This window comes from Zeus faber (genome assembly GCF_960531495.2).
Source record: "Zeus faber genome assembly, chromosome: 13".
Taxonomy (NCBI): domain Eukaryota; kingdom Metazoa; phylum Chordata; class Actinopteri; order Zeiformes; family Zeidae; genus Zeus; species Zeus faber.
The window spans coordinates 28,055,362-28,080,939 of record NC_137198.1 but is presented as its reverse complement, the minus strand read 5'-3'; the positions used below and the strand labels follow the sequence as shown (position 1 = coordinate 28,080,939).

The 25,578-nt window shown below is 43.4% G+C and overlaps 1 protein-coding gene across 1 annotated transcript in view; it reads right to left on the bottom strand.

Annotated features, from left to right (window-relative positions):
- Positions 1–25,349, bottom strand: part of foxn3 (forkhead box N3) — a gene marked incomplete at both ends in the record, with an annotated part of 69,087 nt that extends 43,738 nt beyond the window's left edge. The window contains one exon of the mRNA XM_080011968.1: positions 24,711–25,349. Within this exon, the coding sequence (XP_079868094.1) occupies positions 24,711–25,349 (639 nt within the window). The remainder of the gene's footprint in view (positions 1–24,710) is intronic.
- Between the last annotated feature and the right edge of the window lie 229 nt (positions 25,350–25,578).

Below are 25,578 nucleotides of genomic sequence, written 5' to 3'. Positions count from 1 at the left end.
CTGCTCGGAGACAGAGGAAGGCTGACAGACAGACAGAGAGAGGGAGAGCGAGAGAGGGGGCGGGAGAGAGAGAGAGAGAGAGAGAGAGAGAGAGAGAGGAGGGAGAGAGGCAGAGAGATGGAGGTAGAGTGATTGCTTGTGCTTTTGCTGGCGCCCTCGGCTGGATTTGATTATGAGAAACGAGTTAGAAATAAAACGATAAACCTGTCTCGTGTAAAAACCAGGCCAGGCGGAATTAGACAACTGGACCAGCGCTGTGTATTACCGCGCGCACATGTGTGTGGGTGTGTGTGTGTAAGGTGATGTGCATCTCATCTACTCTGCAATCTTCTCCATGTATATGAATAAGTTGTAATGCAGGCATGAAGCGCATGCGTCTGTGTGTGTGTGTGTGTGTGTGTGTGTGTGTGTGTGTGTGTGTGTGTGTGTGTGTCCATCTGTGTGCCTGAGTTGCCGAGTCCCGTCCATGTTAACCATTCACTTTTGGTGTTTGTTTTCGTGCACGTGTGTGTATGTTTGTCCACATCGGGCTCCATTGACGCGCTGTTTACGAGTGTGCATGTGTGTGTGTGTGTGTGTGTGTGTGTGTGTGTGTGTGTGTGTGTGCGTGCTTGTGTGTGTATGTGTGTGTGTGTGTGTGAGAGCCCATGTGTTTTATGAGCCGGATTCCGGCCGAGTCAGCGCATTTGAGCAGAGGTGGTGCGGTTGGGGCAGGCGGGAATATTTCATTTCCACAAAGCGCGCCGTTTAGAATACTGAATGAGTGAGTGAGAGACAGAGAGAGAGAGAGAGGGAGAGAGAGAGACAGGGAGAGAGAGAGAGAGGGAGAGAGAGAGAGAGAGAGAGAGAGAGAGAGAGAGAGAGAGAGAGAGAGAGAGACTGGGATCATTCACCACTGAGCTCTAAAGAGCCATTGAGAAGCAGGAGAGAAAATCGATGTCTCGCAACAAAACTAGGACCCCAAAAAACGCTCAAAACCTGCCGCCCCTTTTGTTTTTCGCACTCTTTCTTTCTCTCTCTCTCTTTCCCTTCTCCCTCTCTCTTTCTCTCTCTCTCCCCACTCACCGCCCACTGGGTCTCTAATCCTCTCTCCCCTCTTGTGACATTTCTGTCCCCACTTTCACGCATTCTCGACTTTAACCTCCGTCGCTCAATCCATCTCTCTCTTTCTTTGCTGCTCTCTCTCTCTCTCTCTCTCTCTCTCTCTCTCTCTCTCTCTGTATCTCCTATCTTTCCTTTCTGATAGCTGCTACCTTCATCTCTGTGACAATCAATAGAAGATGACCTTAGGTTGAGCACTGGTGGTATCAGATGGCTAGGTTGGATGGTGTGTGTGTGTGTGTGTGTGTGTGTGTGTGTGTGTGTGTGTGTGTGTGTGTGTGTGTGTGTGTGTGACAGCCAGAGAAATCCCATGCCCCCTCGGAGGTCTGTGTCCCCCCCAGTGTGTGCCCAGCTGATATCCAGCCGCTCTCTCAGCGCCCCTTGCCAATATTGATTTCATCCGCTGTTGGCTGCACAAGGCGCTGCTTGCTAATATTTACCAGGGTGTTGGTATGGAGTGTGTGTATATGCGCCCGCGTGTGCGCGGCTAAAGCTAAAGCCATAGGGCTTGTTACCCGCCTGCGGCCGGTAAACACTTTGGCGCGTTCACATGCACTTAACGCTTCTTTTCCCGGCGCAACTCGCCGTCCGTTCGACCGCCAGATCTGGATTTAGCTCGACAGCCGCCCACTGCCAGCCACAACACACACCAAATCAAAGTCTTACGTTTCAGCCAACGAGCAAAACGGTGGCTTTTTTGTTGTTGTGGAGCATCCACTGAGTTGGTAGGCTTTATCACCCGCCTTTGTGGAATACTCGATTCCGATTGGTCAATAGTGACATTGGCAGGTTAGTCATTTTCGAATAATGACCGTAAGTCACCGCAAGGCAACCAAGCTTGTTTCACGTCCCTTGCAAGGCTCTGCTTACTCCCTGCTAATGCCAATGATAATACAAACGCTAACTAGTGGCGATATCTTGTGACCCCACATAGGAACTGCAACGGAGGACTTACTATAATCGGACTAAATAGGTTAGTCACATGTAGGGTGAAGTTTTGGTTTTAGAACTGTTTAGCCAATAGTTCGCTTCCAAGCAGAACCTCTAAAGCTCGGCAAACTAGTTATAAAACAATTTTAAATCAATATTCTGTCTCAGTGTATTCTTTTAGGAAGTAAGTAGCCACTAGTACTCCATCACTTTGGCACAAAAGAAGTGTTACCGGCAGGTCATACTGAGGTAGGATTCTCCCCCCGTTGTTCGAGAACATAGGGACAATACATTGAAAATATGACCTACAATGGGTTATAATGGGTGTAATGGGTGAATATCTGCTATGCTAACGTGCGTTAATATGCTAAAATGTGCGTGAATGGGGGAAGAAGAAAAGCTAACTGGACGTCCATTTGGAATGTCCCCAATAAGTCGTCAGGACATTGACTCCCTCCGTCTGTCCGTCCGTCTGTCCGTCCATCTGACGCTTAAGTTTTTAGTCGTCCGTCCGGCAGCCTGTCCGTCATTCCGTCTGTCATCCTCTCCCTAATCCCACGGGAACAGCGTCCATATTAAGTCTGGGAGCAGTAAATAGACCTTTGGCAAATCATCTTTTGCATGTGTGCATGTGTGTTGCTGGAGGGGTGAGGGTGTATCACAGGAAATGAGGGCGGCCGTGCCCGGGCTGGTTATTTTGAGCCCACAAGCAAGCAGCAACTGAAAGTGGGAGGAACGAAAAAATTGAGAGGGGGATATATTCCTCCCCTTCCTAATTATACTGTCAGCTTTCCATCAGCGTTAGGCCCACGTATCTGAGATTACGGCGCCCAGCCAGAAAAACCATAACGGGCCATGAAATTCAATATTTGCCTGAGTGCGTGCGTGGCTGGGCGGGTGTTTAGAGGGACAACATTCTGAACAACCTTTTAACACACACGCACACACAGACACTTAAGCAAACTCACTTTGAGTGAGTTTGCTTAAGTGTCTGTGTGTGCGTGTGGTGGTGTGTGCGTGTGTTTGTTTTGCTGTACTTGTGAGGACCAGCCTCCGAACTGTTTGGAACTAGTTTTGGTTAAGAGGTGGAGCAAGAACATGGGTGCTCACTTTATTTACTCAGACCTGACTTTGACAGTAGTAAAAGTGTGTGTCTGTGTGTGTGTGTGTGTGTGTGTGTGTGTGTGTGTGTGTGTGTGTGTGTGTGTGTGTGTGTGTGTGTGTGTGTGTGTGTGTGTGTGTGTGTGTGTTACTGTGTGTTACTGTGTTACTATACTATACTAGAAGTGCAAGAACATCGGTCCTCACTTACCAAGTTTATCTAACTGGACCTTAATTTGATACCAATACAGGAATGGGTGTGCATTTTTTTGTTTTACTATACTTGTGAGGACTGGTCTCCATATCGACAGTTTTTTGGTTTTCGAAGTGCACCAAGAACATGGGTCCTCACTTAATTTACTTGGACCTCAATTTGTTTCAAGTACAATAACGTGTGTGTGTGTGTGTGTGTGTGTGTGTGTGTGTGTGTGTGTGTGTGTGTGTGTGTGTGTGTGTGTGTGTGTGTGTGTGTGTGTGTGTGTGTGTGTGTGTGTGTGTGTGTGTGTGTGTGTGTTTGTTTTACCATACTTGTGAGGATGAGTCTCAGAATTGGTACATTTTTTGGTTTACAAGTGCACCAGAAACATGGGTCCTCACTTACCAGGTGCATTTACTGTACTCAGACCTCACTTTGATAACAGTACAATAATGTGTGTGTGTGTGTGTGTGTGTGTGTGTGTGTGTGTGTGTGTGTGTGTGTGTGTGTGTGTGTGTGTGTAAACGTGCCCTGGAATTTCAGGTTTTTGGTCATAACGGTTAAATCAATGTCCTTTGAGGAACTTTCCTTGAATTTATACTACCAGCAGTGGGTCAATACTTCCACCCCACACACACACACACACACACACACAGACACACACACACACACACACACACACACACACACACACACACACACACACACACACACACACACACACACACACACACACACACACATTCACAAATGTGATGTGAGAGAGAGATTATGAGATGCGAGTGGAGGAGAAACAGTGAGAGGGTGATGGAGTGAGAGCCAGAGAGGATAGTGAAGAGAGGAGTGAGAGATCGCAGGGAGTGGGGTAAGAATGGAGTGGTGTCAGCGGAGCGAGAGTGGACGAGAGGGGATAGGGAGGGGATTACTGCCGTCTCCTAGGCAACAGGCATGTGGCGGGGATGGAGAAAGAAAGAGAGAGAGACAGAGAGGCTGTTTATGTGAATTAGCGCTTGCACGTCTCAACTAACGTGGCTTTTTTGATGGACTCACCTCTCTCTGTCTCTCTCACTCTCTCTCTCTCTCTCTCTCTCTCTCACTGTCTCTCTTTGTCTCTCTCTCTGTCTCTCTCTCTCTGATCAGGAACTGCTTCATCACATCGGTGGTCCAGTTAATCCCATCAACCCACCCTGCACTGAATAACACATAGAGGCTATAATCCATCCTCTTCTCCTTTCATCCTCTTCCTCTCATCCACCCTCCTACTCTCCTCCTCTCTCCTCAGCTCCTCTTCTCCTCTTAACTTTATCCCTCTCTCCTCTTCTCTCTCCTCCTTCCCGCTCGTCTCATCTCCCCCTCCCCCCCTTTCCCTCCTCCTCTTTGTCGCCTCCACCCTCATTTCCTTCCTTTCCTCTCATTCTCTACTCTCCATCCTCCTCTCTTCCTCTTCTCCTCCACGCCTTTCTTCCCCTCCTCTCCTCTCTCCTCATTTGCTCTCCATCCTCCTCTCCTTGTCTCATTCTCCTCCTCTCCATCCTCCTCTTTGCTCCTATCTCCTTCTGCTCCACCTCTCATCTCCTCCTCTCCTCTATTCTGGTCCCTCCTCCTTCCCTCTGTCCTCCTCTTCCCCTTCTCTCCGTTACCTTGTCTGTTTCTCCTTCATCTTGCGTCTCTTTAGGCGATGGGATGTGGAGGAAGGAAAAGAGACAATGGGGATGGAGGAGACAAAGAACGCTAGAGGGGGGAGACAGACATAAAGGGAGATAAAGAGAAAGAGAAGTGACAGCGAGAGATAAGTTAGAGAGTAGGGAAGAAGTGAAGGGAGGGAGGAGTTTACATTTCAACTCCTGTTTTGTTTTTTGGTTTAGCCAACGCAGGGGAGAAATAATTTGAGTTTCAGTTTCGATGCAGACATTTTAAGACGTCTTTCCTTATTTGAAATGTATTTTTGTCATTTTAAATACATTACATCTTATCAACAATTAAAAAACAATCTCACCAAATTGGCAGATAATTTATGCTTCCTTTTTTCTGAGAGTTTGACGACTCTGACTGAATTTTTGTCAATTTATTAAGCCAAATATTAGAAATAAAAATGTTAGGTCTTTTTTTCTTGCTTGTTTGTATTTATTTATTTATTTTTTTGCTAGAAAATGAAACTTCCCTTTCCTTTAGTTTTTTTGTCCTCCCCATTGAATTTTCAAATCAGAGGTATTTTCTGAATTAAAAATGGAAAATGTTTAATCATGTTCAACTAAAAAAAGTAAAATAAGGTAAATAGATAAACAAATAGATTTATAAATAATTATTTAAACAAAGACATAAATAAATACATTTAACAAAGAAAAAAAACAAAGCAACTCTTATCTGACATTTTCACCCCCGTGTGGGCCTGCGGAAGTCCAGCCTCCACTAGCTTCTCACTGGTTTAGAGGAAGCACGTCATGACTCACCCTGGTGGGGTGGGGGCTTGTCAATCAAACCCACCAGGCGGGATGTTGGATGAGGAGCAGGTTATTACTGAGGTGGAAAAGAAACCCCACAAAAGATGATGTGATATAATATTTTATCATATTATATAATCAGTGTCAATCAATGCTCAGAACAAATACCGTCTAAGTGTTTAGCGCTCAGGAACCATCAAATCCTCGGACACAAATTAATGGTCGGTGTATTCTGCAGTTCAGACACGTTGTCGTCCTGGTTTTATCCATATCAGTCCAGTTTTTGTGGGATAAGTTCATCAAAAACTGTGTTTTTTATCTCCGAAACGGTCACGTCACAGCACTGCAGACTACTGATTGGTCACAGACAATCGTCACTGTGTCATTGTGTCACTGGTCATGTGAAAACCCTGCTGACTGCTGATTGTATGACTACTGATTGGGTCATCATTGCGCAACATCAAATCTGCCATCAGGAACTTTTGGACATCTGATCTTGCAATATTGACAACTTTTTGGTGATCTTCGGCCCATTCCAGAGATTGCCAAGACAACGGAGACCGCCAACCAAAAGTGCTCTCAGGGCAAGGCTGAAGCTATCACCTCCTGGCTTTCTCTACCCAGTCCTTCAGTGTTCCGTCTCTGGCAAACAAAATGGATGAGCTGCGGCTGCGGATCACCACTCATAAAAGGATTATGGACTGCAACATCATGATTTTCACGGAAACATGGCTCAACAACGGCGTTCCCGACAGCACCATCAAGCTAACAGGCCACTACGCCCTCTGGGCGGATAGAGCAGCTGTTACATACTCTGCACCTTACTATTATTTTGCACTTCTGGTTAGATGCTAAACTGCATTTTGTTGTCTCAGTACTTGTACTCTGTGCAATGACAATGAAGTAAAGTTCTATCTAATTGTAAGTTCACGTCCTTGATTCTGGAAGGAGATGTGCAGCAGCCGCTTGCAACTGATTGGATACAGTATGTGGAGAGAAAGCACCCGGACCCTGTCCTCATCGGCCTCGGGGACTTAAACAAAGGGAATTCAAGACACAAAGTCATTCTTCTGTTCATACTGAAAGAGCCTGGCAAACAGAAACCGTTGGATCCACGGACAGGAATGAATGGTCTTAGTATTCGGGGCAGTCCAGTTATGTTGTGGTCCAAGTTTGATCCACATGGGTCTATATTTGGAGCAGGAATTAGTGAGAAACTCTTTGTTTGAAGGAAGCGGAGCCGACATACCGGAAGTAGCCGAGCGAAGGGTTTGTGGAGTTGTGCGCTTTGTGAAATCATCATCCAATTTATTATATATGTGCAGGTTGTGGCTCTAGCGGGGCTTTCGCATGGGGCGAAAACCTGGACCCTGTGCACTGCTGTCTGCAGCTATATTTATTATTATTTTGCTTATTCGGTCGTTTCAGAAAAAATTTGGAAAGTGAATTTGGACCAAATCATTTTTAATTGCTTGGATATGCAAAAGTGTACAGGAAGAGGAGTTTTCCGAGCCAAGGTAGGTTGCCAGTTCTAAAAATAACAAAACGACACAGAGAGAGGATAGATTGAGAGAGAGGCAAAAGCAGAGGCAGTTACTGATTTTATGTTTCTTTGTTTATTTTTCCAGGGTGAAATATCTCATTTCACATTTTTTCTTCATTATCGGCGAGCTATAAACCCCCCCCACCCCCCCGCATAATCTTGCACACACAAAATCTACACCTATCTCTCTCTCTCTCTCCCTCTTTTTCTCTCTCGTCCACTATTCTCCCACTCTCGTTCATCCATCAACCAGTGTGGCATGGTGTTGCGGTGCTGGTGCTGGTGCTGGTAGTGGAGGAGGTGGGTGGAGGGTATCGTTTTCAGGCTTCATTAACGGATGCAGACAGTCGATAAAGCACCCTCCGCCACTCATACGGTACACACACACACACACACACACACACACATACATACACACACACACGCACACACACAGCGCTGTGTGCGCTGCCTTTTAACCCTTAAGCTCGATGGTACACAAGTAATTTTTTTCATCTGCAATCCTGTCAGCTCCTTGTCGATTTTGGACATTGGCTAAAACCAGATATGTCATTATAATGGCATATCTGATGTTGAGGGTGGGGTGGTTCGAGGTTCTAGGTTGGTTTGGGAACGTGGTTGAACACCATAGTTCCTGAACCCAGTAAAAGTATTGAATGTAATAAAATGTGCAATATTCTTTAACAACACTGTACTTACTGCAATTAGCGTTGTGCACGTCCACACTGTTTTGTACATATTTGTATTATTTTTATTTGTCATGTACAGATATATTCAACTATATTAATATTTAACAACCTTGGGGAAATATTTTGTGTAGCACAATAGTGAGATTTCTGAATGCTGAGAACATGAAACAGCCACTGAGTTCCAGTTAACTAAAATATGAGACCGTCACCAAGTTTCAGTATAATGCAACCTGTAACTCTCACTGAGTTTTAGTAGAACACAATATTTAACTTACATGGAGATGTCCAGTTCACACTCCAAATGAAAGTCTCTTTCATTTTAAGTGCTAATATACCTTTTTGTTTTATTTATAAGGTACTTGCCATTCCAAAATAAACTGCTATCATTGCAAAAACAAAGTAATAATAATAAATGGCCGACTCTTCTCACTCGTTCACTGGAAGTCCTCCTTTGCTCACCGTGTATTAAACCAACTGAATCAAATCCAACGACCCATCTTACTGAGTGACTCGTCAAGAACAGTCTCAAAAAAAAGATTAAAATCTTTCATCACGAGGGGAGCTCTGCTGTAGTAACAGCTATATGCATATTGCACTATTTTGGAATATTATCAGGCAATAGATAAATAATTTATCCAATATTTTTCTACCTTGAAGTACCTCCAAACAGGGTTAGCGTTGGTATCTGGGTTTGAGTATTGCAACATTTTTGCAATACATTTTTGCAGTGCATGAGCATTGTATCGGGCGTGTAAATTTGACCAGCACAGAATCTGATATATCCGACACTGATCGGCTGGTCACCATGGTCATTGTTTTGTACTGATTGATTGTTTTCCTTAATTAAATTACAATAATATATTTTTGTTGCATAGTTTCAGCTGGCATTTTTTTTGTCTACAAATTGTGTGGTTAGTACACAAAATGCATTCAGGTTGGCAGGGATGCAGAGAGCATATTTTGTTTATTCTTTATATTTTATTTATTGGTTTTGAGACTGTTAAGCATTTCCTTTCTATGCTATCTGTCTTCTATACTACCTGTCTGTTTGCACTGCAATGCACCAACTACCAAGACAATTTAGTTGTTCTTGAAGTGTACTTGGCCCAATCAACAGATTCTAATTCTAAATCTGGATAAACTTGATAAAATGGTTGAACTCCTATCAATTTAGTAGAAAGGCCTGGTGGCAATAATGATTTTCATCTTTTTCACTCCTACAGCTCAAAATTTGGCGTTTATGCTTACCCACACTCAAAGTTTTTCCCAAATTTACCTTCAGTTAAGCGACAAGGTTCACTAACGGGAAGAAAGGGGGACATGCACATTCACATTTTTTTAACCATGAACAGCAATACCTGTTGCCAGTCTGAAATGCTTGATGAATTCATTTATTTCATATACTTTATTCATTCCATGGGGTAAACCCATCCTAGTATGGGACTCATGCTAGTATTTACATCTCTAGGAGCAGCGGGGGACCAACTCCAGATCTTGACCGGTGCCATGGTCAAGGGCCTTGGAAGGAGTGTCTAACCCTGTCTTTTGAGGTTCGGGCCAACTGTGAGGAAGCCCACATGGACACGCAGACTCCCCACAGAAAGGCTTGAACCCAGTCATATTCGATTTCAGAGCCGCCTTGCTCGGAGGGAACAGTGCAAACCACTGAGCCACCATGCACAATTTTCATGAAAGCTCTCCGTAAATCAATCTAAAGTGTTTTATTTACACAGATCCAAACATGGCTGGACAAGGGGAACACGCCTCTCCTAATATGTAACGAAGACCATCTCAAAGCTCAATTATAGACGACACAGACGGTGCAAACACTGAGATATTGCATCTTGTTTAAGACCAGTGTTTTTCATCGCTTTGAAACATTTTCAAATTCCACTTACAACACTGAAACTATGGAAACTGGCTCTTGCTTTGCAAGATCAAAATTGCAAGCCTGCACTCATTCATCTTATTCATCAATTCCAGCCAGTTATGATGAACAGCCCGGTGTTCATTAGAACAAGCTCAGGTTTCACACTGAAAATAAAAACTATTAGTAGTGATGTAAGGTTCGATTCTTTTTTGAGATTAGATTATTGACGAGTCACTGAGTAAAAAGAGTTTTTCGATTGTCCTCTTTGTTCATCTGATCCAGTTGGTGTAACGCACGGTGAGAGCGGGAGGACTTCCTGAACAATGAAGGAGAGTCAGAAGAGTTGGTTTGGCTCTGAGTTGTGAATGGAACACTCTCAAGAAAGATTATTTAATTCTGGAAGAATTATTTCTTTTGGTAGAATGCAAAGAAAAAATGAGTCAATATGAATCATGGAAAATGCCGTGGCCTTTTTGCCATGGACTTTAATTTAGTCCTCAGTAATAATTAAAAAAACATGAAAAAAAAAAACCCCACTACTTTTTTTGTTGAAGCCCACTCTTTTGCCTATTCCTGGGTCCTAAAAATGATTTGTTCACTGCAAACGAATAAATTGCGAGTCTTGCATCACTAACTATTAGTAGGGCATAGTGATAAGCATGGTTCTATGTGTTGTGTGAATGGGAAACAGACTTAGACACCAATTTAGAGCCCATGTCAACCAGAGTAAATCTGAGAGCTCTTTCAAAGCCATGGACTTGCTATGAGTTGTCCTTCTCTTGGTCCGCTTTTCGAACACAGTCGGACCAATGTAGGCCATCTCCTCTATAGAAATCTTGATTCTTGGAGCTTTTCTTTCCAAAGGTACTGCATCCAGGAGAGAGAGAGAGAGAGAGAGAGAGAGAGAGAGAGAGAGAGAGAGAGAGAGAGAGAGAGAGAGAGAGAGAGAGAGAGAGAGAGAGAGAGAGAGAGAGAGAGAGAGAGAGAGAGAGAGAGAGAGAGAGAGAGAGAGAGAGAGAGAGACCTTATTAGCCCTTGTAAAGGCACGCTTAATGGCCGGTTTAGTCCTAATTAAGGACGATCACCTTTTCTGGCCACCCAATAGATGAGTAGGGTAATGTGAAGGACGATGAGACAATCAGTCAGGACCGGTCCCGCTTGCACGCGCGCGCACACACACACACACACACACACACACAGGGTGTCCTTTTGTGAAATCTGTGTGTAAGTTTGTGTGTAAAACGTTAGAGACAAATTTACACACGTTTGAGCCTCCATCAATCTTTCCATGACCCCTTTCCCCCCTTGTACAGCATGTGTATATGTGTATATAAAGTAGATCCTTGAGCCTCTGAACCTTGTGAATTATCATATTGCCAGAGAATACTTTGTTTCTGACAAAGTTTAACGTATTGACTTTATGTTTGCGGATATTGTGTATAACGTAAAACATTTAAACATTGTCTGTTTGTTTACGAAGTTCTGCTTCAAATGATTTGATGTGTTTGATGTGTGATTTGATAGATAGATGGAGATAGATGGATGGATGGATAGATAGATAGATAGATAGATAGATAGATAGATAGATAGATAGACAGATAGATAGATAGACAGATAGACAGATAGACAGATAGACAGATAGATTGATTGCAGTGTCACAGCTGACAATAATAAAAAGTAATAAAATAATGAAAATTGTTAATATGCAAAAAAAACTGAAAATGTACTAGAATATTGAACAATTGTAAATATACACTAAATCTAAAAATATAACAATAAACAATAGAAATAAACCTAAAAATGAACAATGGACGATTAAAAATGTCAAATATTCAATTACCTAATGATAAACAATAGACACCAAAAGTTAACGAAAAGCAATAAAATAAAACTAAGGAATAAACAAGGAACAAGAAAAAAATAAAGAAAATAAAAAGAATTCACTAGAAGAGAAAAATAGTGCTAAACCTAACAATTAACCTTCTGGAATAGTTTCCATGTGTATTCGTTTATGTTTTCCGATCGACCTCAAATCAATCAAACAATTAAAATTTGCTCTGAACAAATCTTAAAATTCCTATTAAAAATGTAATCTCTCTCCTTTACTTTCTATTGTACAGTATACAGTGTTACGGGAACAAACTTAAATAAATTGCCACCTATTGCACTGTTTCAGCAAGAGCTTGAAATGTACAACTTTTGTTGCTAAAATCGGTTATTTAGCAGAAATGAATGGCTGTAGTAAAATGGGTAAATATCTCAAAAGCAGAAAAAAGGGAGGTGGAGGTGGCCTTCCAACGGCACCGATTCCGGTGCCATTGGAAGGCTACCTCCACCTCCACCTCCTTTTTGACCAACAACTGATTCTAGATTTATTTATATGCTGTAGAGGTCCAGATGGTGGGCAGGGAGCAGGTATTCCCTTAGGGTTAGGGTAAGTGTTAGGGTTAGTGGTAGGGTTGTTTGTTAGTTTGTTCAAAAAAAGTGAATAAAGTAAATGTTGGCACTCCCCGTCCCCTTCCTTCACTGATTTATTTCACCGCCGGCAGACACAGCAAATAAACTCCAGAGGAATCGAAGCGCGCCGTTATGAGGTTGACTTAAAAAAAGGAAAAGATTATTGGGTATAATATCTGAAGACAAGCTGAGGCTCAGAGTGCTTCGTTTCCTTCCCCAAGAAATAGGAGAGGAGGTTCCGTCAGGGATTTTCAGAGCCCTCCACAAATTACGGCTTGCCCCTTATCTCACTCTCAAAAGACATAGAAGACTCAATTTGGAGGATTTTGAAGCACTTTAAGTAATTTAAGGCATTTCCGCTACTTTTCCTCAGGTTAATTCAATATTCTGTCTTTGCTTTTATTATTTTATGGAGCAAGAGAGAGAGAGAGAGAGGGAGAGAGAGAGAGAGAGAGCGAAGTGTGTGTGTGTGTTTATATATATATATATTGGAGAGAGAGAGAGAGAGAGAGAGAGAGAGAGAGAGAGAGAGAGAGAGAGAGAGAGAGAGAGAGAGAGAGCAAGAGGGAGAGAGAGACAGCATTGAGCATTTTTGAAAAGTTGAATTAACATGTTTCTTTTGGGCTTGAACGTTTGCCCCATTGGACTGCATTCAAGCACAGTGAGAAGATGCAGCAGATTGGCCTGGGTTGAAAAACAGCAGACCCATACTTTAAGAGCGGATAAGACATGACAATCGCAACATATGCGTGCAGAAGTCTGACATCACTGAGGAAGGAAGGAAGCTTGCCCTCGCCTCACAGGAAGTGGGACGTCACTGAGGCCCGTGGTCTCATTAAGTAAGGCAGCTTTCCTCCAATCAATCCCCCAGCACAGCTAATGCCACGTCAGCTATTCCCAAAGTCCATAGTGCGTCTTTGACTCTAAGAAACGGCAACCCCTGGCAACCAATAGCCACCCATTAAGATAGGTAGGGCAAGGAGAACGTTCCCCAGGGACTTGCGGACCATAAGTAATATAACGTTCTGCTTAAAATTATTGCAAATATTGCCTAATTTACTTAGTGAACACTGACCATGGTAAAACAATGGAATAATTCTTCCGAAGAGAACGCACATATATATATAATCATCATCAACATACACATGTCATATCTGTATGTAAATACTTAATATTGATTCAAGTCCAAAAACTTGTCGAAAATCAAACAACCATGCTGAAGAGAATCTATTTGTTTCCCCCCATGACTCAAAGCCTCCTGTGATGTGCACTTAACAAATGAAGGTGCAGTAACCCACGGCAACTGGATAGAGGTTTGCAAGGTGACTTAGAGAATCACGGTGAGTGGTGGGGCGGGTATCCACGGTAACCGAGACATGGGTTGCCAGGGGTTACCTCTGCCTTTAATAGCGCAAAGGGGTGAGGGCTAGCGTAGCAAGGACAGAGCATGTTAACCCCCTGAGTTACTGCACCTCGGTAAGGCTCTTGGAAGGGGGTGGGGACTGGCTGGCTGGCTGGCTGACTGGCTGGCTGACTGGATGGCTGGCTGACTGGATGGATGGATGGAAGGATGGATGGATGGATGATAGAAAGGTAGATGGATGGAAATTCAGATGGATGACAAATAGATGAATGGATGAATAAATGGATGAAAGGGTGGGTGGATGGATGGATGATGAATGGATAGAATGATTGATAAAGCGGTGAATGGATGTATAGAAGGGTAGATAAAGGGGTGGATGAATTGAGTACAGTGGATGGATAGAGGTATGGCAAGGAAAAATGAATTCAGGGGAAAAAGATACCCAAAATGGGAGCAGAAAGGAAGGAAGGAAGAAAGGAAGGAAGGAAGGAAGGAAGGTAGAGGATAGGATAGGGAAGAGGTGATGGAGAAAAGCAACAACAAAACAATGGTGACGTACAGTTTGAAATGCAGAAAAAATTGTGGCCACCATAGAAATGTAATAAACAGCTACATTTAGTGCAGGCAGGAGGCAGAAGGCAATTTTCTCCATAGTTATTATTGCTGTAACTGGTGCACATTTTCCATTTAAAATGGGATGGCTAATGTTGAATTGGGGGAGCAGAAAGAAGAACAGAGAGAGAGAGAGAGAGACAGAGCGAGATAGTAGAATCAAGTGAGCCTGATACCAGACATAGCGCTGGGTCTTTATAACCAGTTCTAATTTTTAACCAATTTTAAAGACTTCCTAATTGGTCAGAATCAATATGGCCTTGTATTTCAAACTTCTTGATTGTCAATGTACCACTCTGATACACACACGTTCAGACGTTGTTCCTTTGTCATGGCGGGGAGGGCTTTTGTTATCTGGCGATCGCAAAATGATGACGTCGCAATCACAAGATAACAAACGCCCGGGAAAGATTAAAGTGTGCGGTATCTACACACTCCTGTAATGCATCTCTTGTGACCCTTACCGGAAGTTGTAAGTGCTGGGAAAACGTTCCTATTTGATGTATGTGACAAATAAACCCTTTTGAATCTTGAAATCTTGAAGTTAAAGAACTTTTGTGCATCACTGATTTGCCAACTGTGACAGATTAAGGGGAAGGTTAAGCCGCGACTGCAGACGGCAGCATGGCTTCCTTCCCCGCGACTGCACAGCTGCCCAGAGTCGGCCAAATCAGCGCGCCACTGATTGGTCCGATCCGGGACAGGGAGCTTTCTTAATTTTTGCCTGTCTTGCAAAGGTGATTGGCACATGGACTCGTCAGCCGACTAGGAGCCAGAGCGGAACACCATTCCTCTTGCACCCAAAGTCATTATTTTTTCATAACTTTATTGTTTGTCCTTTTGGCCAGCAAGCCTTTTTGTTCCTAATCAGAAGAATCAAAATAAGAATCAGAATCGTCTTTATTGCCAAGTTAGTTTACATGTAAAAGGAATTTGTTTTGATGTTCGGGTTAGGGTTAGGGTGCATACACAAAACATAAATGTAAAATAGAACAACAGGAAAACAATCTGTAAATATATAAGAATATGTCAAATGAGGCTTTTCTTTCCTTTTTTTTAATAAAGCTGTACAGTTTGTGCAGGAATGTGCAAATGCTCAGTATAAAATGTAACAGCACTGTATGTACAATGTGCATGGATAATTACATTAAGCAGACGCTTTTATCCAAAGCGACTTACAATTATTCAAACACTGACGGACGCAGCCATCAGGAGCAATTAGGGGTAAGTGTCTTGCTCAAGGACACTACAGCATGCTAGCAGGAGGAGCCTGGGATCCAACCAGCAACCTTTAGATTACTAGACGACCAGCTCTACCTCCTGAGCTACCATCCCCCATAATAGTCCAGAAGAATGAGGAATGAGTGTTAATGTAACGCATTGACATACCCATTCAATTTAAGGCGTCAGGCATGCTCAGCTGGGAGAGCTTGTCCTGCAGAAGAGCCGGGATGATTGTGTTAAAGGCGGAGCTGAAATCCACAAACAGGATCCTGGCGTAGGTTCCTGAGGAGTCCAGGTTCTGGAGGATGAAGTCGAGGGCCAAGTTTACTGCATCATCTACAGACCTGCAGGGGGTCCAGGAGAGGGTCTGTGATGGATAAGAGGTTGGAGCACACTGCGTTCAAAAGGCTTCATCACCACAGAGGTCAGGGTGACGTCTGTAATCATTAAGTCCTGTGGTCCTTGGCTTTTTTGGGACTGGGATGATGGTGGAGGATTTGAAGCTGGCTTGTACATGCCATGTCTCCAGTGAGGTGTTGAAAATCTCTGTGAACACCGGAGACAGCTGATCAGCACATTGCTTCAGGGAGGATGGAGAGACAGAGTCTGGTCCGGCTGCTTTGCGGGGGTTCTGCCTCTTGAAAAGCCTGTCGACGTCCCTCTCCAGGATCGAAAGAGTTGTCACTGTGGTGGGGAAGGAGCAGCTTGTTGGCTGGGCTGGTGGAAGTTGTCACAGGGGATGGTGTCAGGGCCGTCCCATTGTCTTTCAAAGTGACAGTAGAAGTTGTTCAGGTCGTTGGTCAGGCGTGAGTTGTTCAAGGAGTGAGGCGTTTTTGGTTTGAGGTTTGTGATTTGTCTGAACCCTTTCCAGACAGAGGCAGAGTCATTGGCTGAAAACTGGTGTTGGTGTTGAGTACAGTCGTTTAGTAGCTCACACCTCTTTGCTAAACCTGTACTTAGCCACCTTAAACATGTCTCTGTCCCCACTCCTACATGCCTCTTCCTTCTCTGATCTTAGCTGTCTGAGTTTTGGCTAAAAACCAGGGCTTGTCGTTGTAATAACACACCCTTGGACATGATGGTACACAGCTGTCCTCACAGAAGCCGATGTATGACATCACAGCCTCTGTGTACTCATCCAGACTGTTGGTAGCAGTCCTGAAAACATCCCAGTCAGTGCAGTCCAAGCTGATGATCCTCCACAGCGTCGCTGGTCCACTTCTTCAATGTCCTCACCACAGGTTTGCACAGATTTCAAGATAAAAATCTTGAATCTTGAGATTTAATTTCTGCCTGTATGCAGAAATGAGGTGGACCACAACGTGGTCAGAGTGTCCTAGTGCAGCTCTGGGGACGGTGTGATAGGCACTGCTTATTGTGATGTAACAGTGGTCCAAAGTATTCTCCCCTCTGGTGGGGCATTTTATAAACTGTCTATATTTGGGGAGTTCATGGCTGAGGTTTCCTTTATTAAAGTCGCCAAGGACAATAACAAAGGAGTCTGGGTTCGTCCCTTCCACACACCGTAACTGATCGGCGAGCATGCACTGTGCGTCCTGCACGTTGGTTTGCGGTGGTATGTAAACACCGACCAGTATGAATGAAACAAACTCACGGGGAGAATAGAAGGGTTTGCAGTTAATGAAAAAGATCAGATCAGGAGAGCAGTGCTGTAGGATCACTGTCACGTCATTACACCAGCTACTGTTGTACTGTACTAATGTCCCAATCCGCTCTGAAGAGTTGGAGGCCTGCCAGCTGCAGCGCAGAGTCCGGTATCGTTCCAATCAACCACGTCTCCGTGAAGCACAAAACAGAAGATGAAGAAAAGTCTCTGCTCTTCCCCAACAGCAACTGAAGTTTGTCTAGTTTGTTTCCCAGTGAACGCACGTGAGACAGAAATATTCCAGATAACAGTGTGCGATGTTCGCAGGGGCGCACAAACACACCGGCACGTCTCCCCTCTGGCGTTTCACTGCTTGCACAAAGGTGAGCGCACCTTTGACCAGAATGTTCAGCAATTCCACGAATGTGGAAATGAAAGTGGGATATAAATCCACAGGGGTTGTAGCCCTGATGTTCATGAGCTCTTCTCTGGTGTACGAGCTCCCGGAATTCTCACAAAAAAACGTAATTAATAAACAAAATAAGACAAAACAACACACGCCAAGACACCAAGGCAACCGTATGAGGCGCAATCTTGGATCAATCAATCAATTCAGTTTGTTTAACAAAAACTCTCGCCATGTCAGCAACCCATGGCACGAAAGATTCCCTAAACCCTTACCTGTGGGCAAAGACTCCCGCAAGTGGCACCTGAACAGGGACCCAGGAGAGGCAGGAAGCCGAGTGAAAGGTGCCCTGGAACCGATCCACTTGCTGCGGAAGTGCCTGGCAGACTTAGAGGAGGAGCGGGACTAAATAAAGAACTATATGGAGCTACATTGAGTGTGCAGTAAATCTTTTTTCTTATTTCTCATCAGATATGCATAACATGTCTGATCTACATCCTTGTTTTTGTACCAAACAAAATACATGTCGGGCAATCGATATAAAAAATATATTATTTTGTAATGTTATTGTTTCAGTAGTAAGTTCTTCATTTAAGTTTCCGAAGATGACCATGAAACCCAGAAATTGTACCTTGTTTTACTAGTAATGCTGATGTAAAGACAAGCAACAGCACAAACTGATGACACATAATTCCTAATTAGTGTCGATACAAAGTGATGGTGTGTTTTACGGGAACTCTGAAAACACATGTATCTAACACGACTAACCTGGACCCCATGTATTGCAGGCTGCAGCTATATTCAGATTGTTATTGTTCTCATTGTTATTTTTATTATTATTCTCCTTGGCATTTTTCGGGGTAAAAGTGTCAGTGTGACAATCGCTGGACCCAAAGATACAGTTGAAGTCCTGTTCGAACCGGGACGTCTCAGACACCTCCTGGTCCAAGTTTAATCCATATTGACCTTCATTTTGTGCAGGAATTTGTTCCGCTACACCCAGTTAGCAGAACACTTTGTGACATCATCCAATTTGTAATATATGTGCAGGTTGCTCCAGATGCCCATTCGCATCGTGCGAGCTGCATGGTGGAGACTCCATCGCTCTACAGTGGTTGCAAACTGTGCGTGTGTGTGTATCGTCTTACCTGCTTGATGTCGGCAGGGCTTTTCGTTTGTTATTTAATCTCTTTTGCCCTTTTTGTAAATAAACACATTCTGTTCGAAATCTAACCCGGTGTTAGTTGCAGTATTGTATCCCTCCTTATTTTGCGGCATTCGAGCCAGTCATGACATTAACACTGTAGGTTTCAAAAACAGGTCCAAAACATATTCCATGTGTGTGTCCTGACACCGGAGTTCGCTTAAAGCTTCAGAGGAACAGGTCTGAATCGTGTCCATTTTATTATAGTCCCAAAGGTTGAAAAAGTTGATGAAATGTCTCTGATAGACATACAATGTTTAATGCGTTTGAATGGAACAGTGTTGTTGGGAACATCCACACGGAGTGATTTCCTTCCCACTGAGACACCGTGAGGCAGGACTCTATGGACTACAGGTAGACAGCCACCTTCTAATTTTAAGGATTAAGTTATAACACGCAACAAGTGAATCGGCTTGTAGTCGTGATTCTGCGTGTCACCAGGACTCGCGAAAACTCACTTCCCCACGTCATTACATTACCCAAAGCTGTGTTCATGGGAAACTCTGAAAATTGTAACTTGTTTTAGTAGTAATGCTGATGTAAAGACGAGTGACAGCAAGAACTGATGCTACGTTCCATGGGAACTCTAAAATTTGAAATTTGTGTCGATATTGGACCCCGTGTATTGCTGCCTGCAGCTATATTGAGGGGCCCACCCCGCAGGGCTATTGTAATTGCACAGGAAATAATTTTTCAGGCTAAAACGATTTGAAACAGAACAGCGGCAGAAGTTACGAACTGGAATGTCACAAACATGCCATGGTTCAACTTTCAACCAAATCGATCCGCATACGGAGCAGATATTAGTGAAAAACGGACCAAATTTGACCCAAATCACAGATGTGGTTGAAGTCATCGAATGCCAAAGTATCTACAACAGGGCTATAACGATCAGGAACACAACAATGACAGTTACAAACACGGTTGAGCTGTCGTTTGAACTGGTATGTTACAAACAGAACAACGGCAGGAGTTACGAACGCGGTTTGTGTCCCGTTTTACCCGGAATATCACAAACATGTCGTGGTTAAAGTTTCATCCAAATCGATCGACACACAGAGCAGAAATTTGTGAAAAACCGACCAAATGTGACCCACAGCAGCCGGACGGATCTTGTGTCACCGACACGCCAACGTTTGAAAACAAATGGAACGAGATGGAGTAAGTAGGACACTTTATGACGTTATCATACTATGTACTATAAACTGTGGATCAGAATGTACATTGGCACCGTCTCCAGTGTGTGGTGTAGACTCCGTCGCTCTGTAGTGGTTAGAGATTAAACTAGGCATATATGTGTGTTCATGTACCTTCTTACCTGGTAGATGTCTGTGGATCTGTTCGATTGATAATTTATCTCTTTGGTCCCCATTACTTTGGCGGATTCATGAGGAAATACGAAAAAAAACAGTCCACAAAAACTCGTGACCACGTCAAGTTGTGTCCACTCGACTGTGCATAAAAATAAAAGCTGTGATTTGGTGATTACTCACAGAAATACCACAACATTTTTTCGTATTTCATGAAAAGTTAACTTAATGAAAATGTAATCCAAGGAGAGAAGTCACCACTAAAATTGAAAGTTCGACTACCTGTGTAAACCTGCGTAAATACATCACATCACTCAAGAGTCTGTTCTTTCTCAATCATGTCAATTGTAGTATTGAAGAACCAGATCACATTCCATCCTCATTCAATCTTGAATGGCGATAAGGATAACCCCAGAGGGGCTTGAAAGAGCATTGTATGGCATAGTAGGATTGTACCCGTGACCGGAGTTTAATTGTCAAATTACTGTTTGAGGGTAACACCAGGGGAGACAATTGAGGGGCACAGTCAATGTAAATGACATCTGACCAATGGCACACAACCTCTCTTTGGTATAAAACTCTTGGTCAGTAGTTGGGGTAGACTGATCAGAACACTGCTTTGGAGCAGTACTGAACCTTTCTCTTTATTCTGCAGAATAAATATCTTGAATATTCTCAGTTTTTGTTTTCTTGAAGCAGGCAGATTAACCTCACCGATCATTGCAAAAGAATTTCTTCCACAGTATCTGGCAGACATACTGCGGCATAAGCTAGAAACACGGTTATAGTGTCATTTAAACCGCTATATAACAAGGATCTCGTGATTTAAATTTCATCCAAATCAATCCGTATATGGAGCAGATATAAGTGAAAAACCAAACAAGTTTGACTTGAAATATTCAGACCAATAACCAATAACCAGACCTATATTCAATATATTGCTCTGGTTAACTGACATGTCACACAATGTCATGTGAAATTGAATGAGAAGACTTTTACAGAAAGACGCTTTATGACATCATCATATTATTATCTATAAATGTACAGATTCCGTTGAGAATGTACAGTTGGACCGTGTCCATGGTGCAGAGTGGACCGAGTCATTCTGTACTTGTTCGAAGTTACAAAAACCATTAATTTAAGTGTATATTTATATAGCTCCTTACGTGATAGATGTCAGAAGCTCTTTTAATTCATATTTTAAATCTGTGGTCCACATTACTTTGCCGGATTAATGAAAAATACAATAAACAGTAATCCACAGGGTTCGTGAAGCCGTGAAATGTTAATTACTAATAGAAATATCACAACGTTTTTCATATTTCACTCAAACGTAACTTACTGAAGATGTAACCAAAGTAAACTCCCCTTTACAAATACATTAGGTAATTTCAAAACTATTATCGTAAATCTTACGTTTAACTGACACAACGTCATCTCCTGTCACTAACACTGCGGATGCTTCAATGCATTCAAGGTAAGATAAGAATGATGAAATATAGTTGAAAAGAAAAAATAAAAGTTGTTTGAAATACACCTCATGTATAAACATTTTCCTACAGCTAAACTTAACAAACTTTAATGAAAAGGCAGAAAGTGTATGTAATATTAACAAATTATTCCATAATAATTATTATTCAAAATTATTGTTGAAGTTACATTAATGTTGTCTGCATTACAATACAGACAAGCAATCGAGTAAGCTTTTCAAATTGTATATAATTAACATAATAAGTATAATAAAGTAGTTATTACAAATAAATGTATTTATATAATTTTTTAATGAAATGTATTTTTTATTATTGTTATGAAAATGAATTACTGAAGTTGTTTTTGTCATTGTTACAGATGCTGAAAAATAGCAGAAAATATAGGACCATAAAGACTCAGCTATTTAGAACAATTATTTAGAACTGACCCATCTTACTTATAATTGCTATGCACTATTTACGATATGTTTATGTTTATATACTAAACTTCACTTCAGTATACCCACCACCTGCTCATATTGGGCTCCCTCTACTGTTATATGTGCAGATATATTTAATTTCTATCTCTTCTTTGACTTGCATTGTTCTGTTAACTTCTGCTGCTGTCACACCTGCATTCCCCCAAGTGTTATCTTATCTCATCTTATGTCATCTTACCTTTGCCTAATGGGCTAGTTAACGGGTTTGAATGGGAAAACGGCTAACCCTAACCTGTGGTGATTGAGGTTTAAGGAGTACATGAATGACACACCAACCTCAATGCAGGAGCCCTTGAAGGGCGTGTAAGTGTGTATGTGTGTGTGTGTGCGCGTGTGCGTGCCCGTGCGCGTGCGCGTGCGCGTGCGCGTGCGCATGTGTGTGTGTGTGTGTGTGAGGGACAGTGAAAGAGGAGAGGGACAGTGTCAGGATCAAGGGTTAACACAGTAGTAACGATTAGGTTGACTAGCTGCCAGCGACAGCTCCCCCCCGCCACCCCACACACACAGGCACGCACACTCCCTGCCTGCTAAATTCTTGTGACATCAGGAGTGCAGAATACACTTATGAATGAATCATAAACGTCTGTCTCTGCAAGCATGTACATGCACACACACACACACACACACACACAAACACACACACACACACACACACACACACTGATCCACCGCATGCATCGCTGTGCAGACACACAGGCGTTGTCCCCTTAGTTTTCCTGTTGCTACAGCAACAGCATACTTTTCGTGTCAACTGGAGCATTGTTGCCATGGCGATGCATATACATAAAAAATCGTAGCGGCGTCAGAGCCTGGGAGCGAGAGGCGCTCAACTGTGAGTCATACACACAGACACACACACCCACACACGCACACACACACACACACACACACACAACACACACACTGTCATCCTTGTTTAACCATAAACAAAATGTGTCGCAGGCACCTACAGTTTTCAAGGCAAAATCCAATGCATGCTCACTTTGCATGACAAACCCTTCGCAGGAACACGAGCACCTGAGCCGAAACCGCTGCATCACACACATACACTGTGTTATGGATGCATCGATACTAGTACTGGTATTACATATTGCTCTGACAGCTGGGTAAAGGGCGTCTGTAAATCCAGTACCAGAGAGCCATATCATAAAGAGCCATACCCGAAATATCATGCAAATTTCAATCTTAAGGTGTTTTTGACCAAACTTCTTGATATTGAAATTTGCATGATATATTAGAAATATATACAAGACATATTTGAGAAACAATCATTAGCGACTTGAATATTACGACCATTAATACGCACAGCTAGAACAGTCCATGAATTTCAGAAAAGTATAATGTGTGTACTTTACCGTAATGCCGCCTTAAAGACAACATTTAACCATATTGTGATATTGTGAAAAATCCCAGGCAATATCTAGTCGAATATCATGAAATCGGTATTATATCAATACATCAACTAGCCCTAACCGACCATATCTTATAGAATCATAGTGTCAAAATCAAAGATGAACATGGAGAGTAAATGGCATTAAATAAGCATATACCACATTTATGAATATATTGTGTGAGTGTCCGGAATCATGCAGGAACCCTACACCAACAACATATGTGAAACTTCTAGATATTTTACCATGGGATGTCAATAACTGAGGGGTGCATCTGACCTGAAAAGTGGGTTTAAGTAAAACATCAAAAGTAACGTAGGAGCAGGGCGAACACAGATGGGAGCTCTTGCTCACCGGCTGATTTGAGATTCAATTATGGGAGGCTGATGAGACGGCCCACCTGTCCTTGCGGCTTTGACAGAGCGATTAGGGGGCCCGCACATCGCTGGCCCTCAACGTTAATGGATCACACAATTGACAGCTGGGGCGCGTCCCGGCCACTCGTCAGCTCATCTGGCTCGTAAGGCACTGAGTCTATAGATTAATATCAATCTAATTGGGAGTTCAATATTACAAGTTTTTCCACTTCAATGATTCAGTATAAAATGGGTTGTACGGGTGGGAAAACTAGTTGATTAGTATTGTAACATTTAGCTACTTACTGTACATGCTTTTGTATAGTTGCAAAACAAATTTATCCGCAGAACGTGGTTCAATTTTGTGAACAATAGACAATGCATGTCAACATTGTTTATTGTTGCTTTTATTCGTCCCTACAAAGTTGTTTAATGTTTGTTTTTAGTTAACCTGTCTTCTGTAATTCTCCGGTCAGTTGGTTTTTAGTTTACGTCGCATGAGAGGCCCTCTCTGATTGGACAATTTGGTTCGGAAGACAAGGCGTTATATGATGCAATTATTACAGCTGGTCGGCATTTACAGTTCCAGGAAATAGAAAAAGAAAAAGCTTTATTGTAAGTCTCAGTTCACAATTAGTGTTTTCAAATCAATGTTGGAACGGGAAAGCACTAAATTAAAAGGTGGGTAGTCATCAGCCTGCTGATGCGTGGAAGTATGTAATGGGACACAAAGGTCAAGTCGTTTTTATAGCCCAGTGCCAGAAAAGTAGTCCGACAATATTTATTTTGGTATTGGGCCCTGGCTTAACTGTATGTGGATTTAACTTGAGAGTACAACATCCATATCAACCAATATCTCCTTTGCACACAGGCACTTAGGCACTGGAAACAAGAAACGGCACAAGCAAGAAGACTGAAGACTGAAGAAGGCCTGCACTCACCTGGCTGCGGTCCTTGTCCACCTTCTTGAAGCACTTGTTGAGGGACAGGTTGTGGCGAACTGAGTTCTTCCAGCCCGTGGGGGCGCTGGCGAAGTAGGGGAAGTGCTCCAGGATCCAGCTGTAGATCTCTTTGACGGGCAGCCTCTTGGCCGGAGCGTCCTCGATGGCCATGAAGATGAGGCAGCTGAAGGAGTAGGGTGGCTTGCGGTTTGCACCGTGTCTGGAGTCGTACGCCTGCTCCGAGGCCACCGGCGAGGGGGGCATGGCGTCTTCGTCACCGAGGCTGCAGCCGCCGCCCGTCCCGGCCCCGCCGCCACACCCCGCGGGCTCCCCACCCATGGGGCTGACACTGCGCAGCACAGGGTCCCCAAAGCTGTTAAGGAGGTCTTTGCTCTCGTGCAGCCAGTTGAGGTTGGTCAGCTCCTCGTCCTCCAGCCCCACGGCCCCTGCGCCCTTCTCTAGCTCCACGGCCGGTAGCGCCAGAGGCACAGGCAGGGTCAGGTCCAGCTCCTCGGCCTCCCTCAGGGCCCTGGACAGCGAGCCCGCCTGGTAGAGGTGGCTGAGGCCGGGGCTGGCCACCACGCTGATGCCCCCCTCACTGCCCTCTGCCTTCTTACTGGGAGGCATGACTGGACCCATCCAGCCCGAAGCGCCCCCCAACCTGACGCCCTCAAGTCCTGCTGAGAGATGGAGATGGAGAAGGAGACTGCATTAGAGATAGAAGGGGAGAGAAGAGAAGAGAGAGAGAGAGAGAGAGAGAGAGAGAGAGAGAGAGAGAGAGAGAGAGAGAGAGAGAGAGAGAGAGAGAGAGGGATGATGAGCCATGTCGTTTTATGAAAGTATTTGTGGTCTTTGACATGGTATTGAA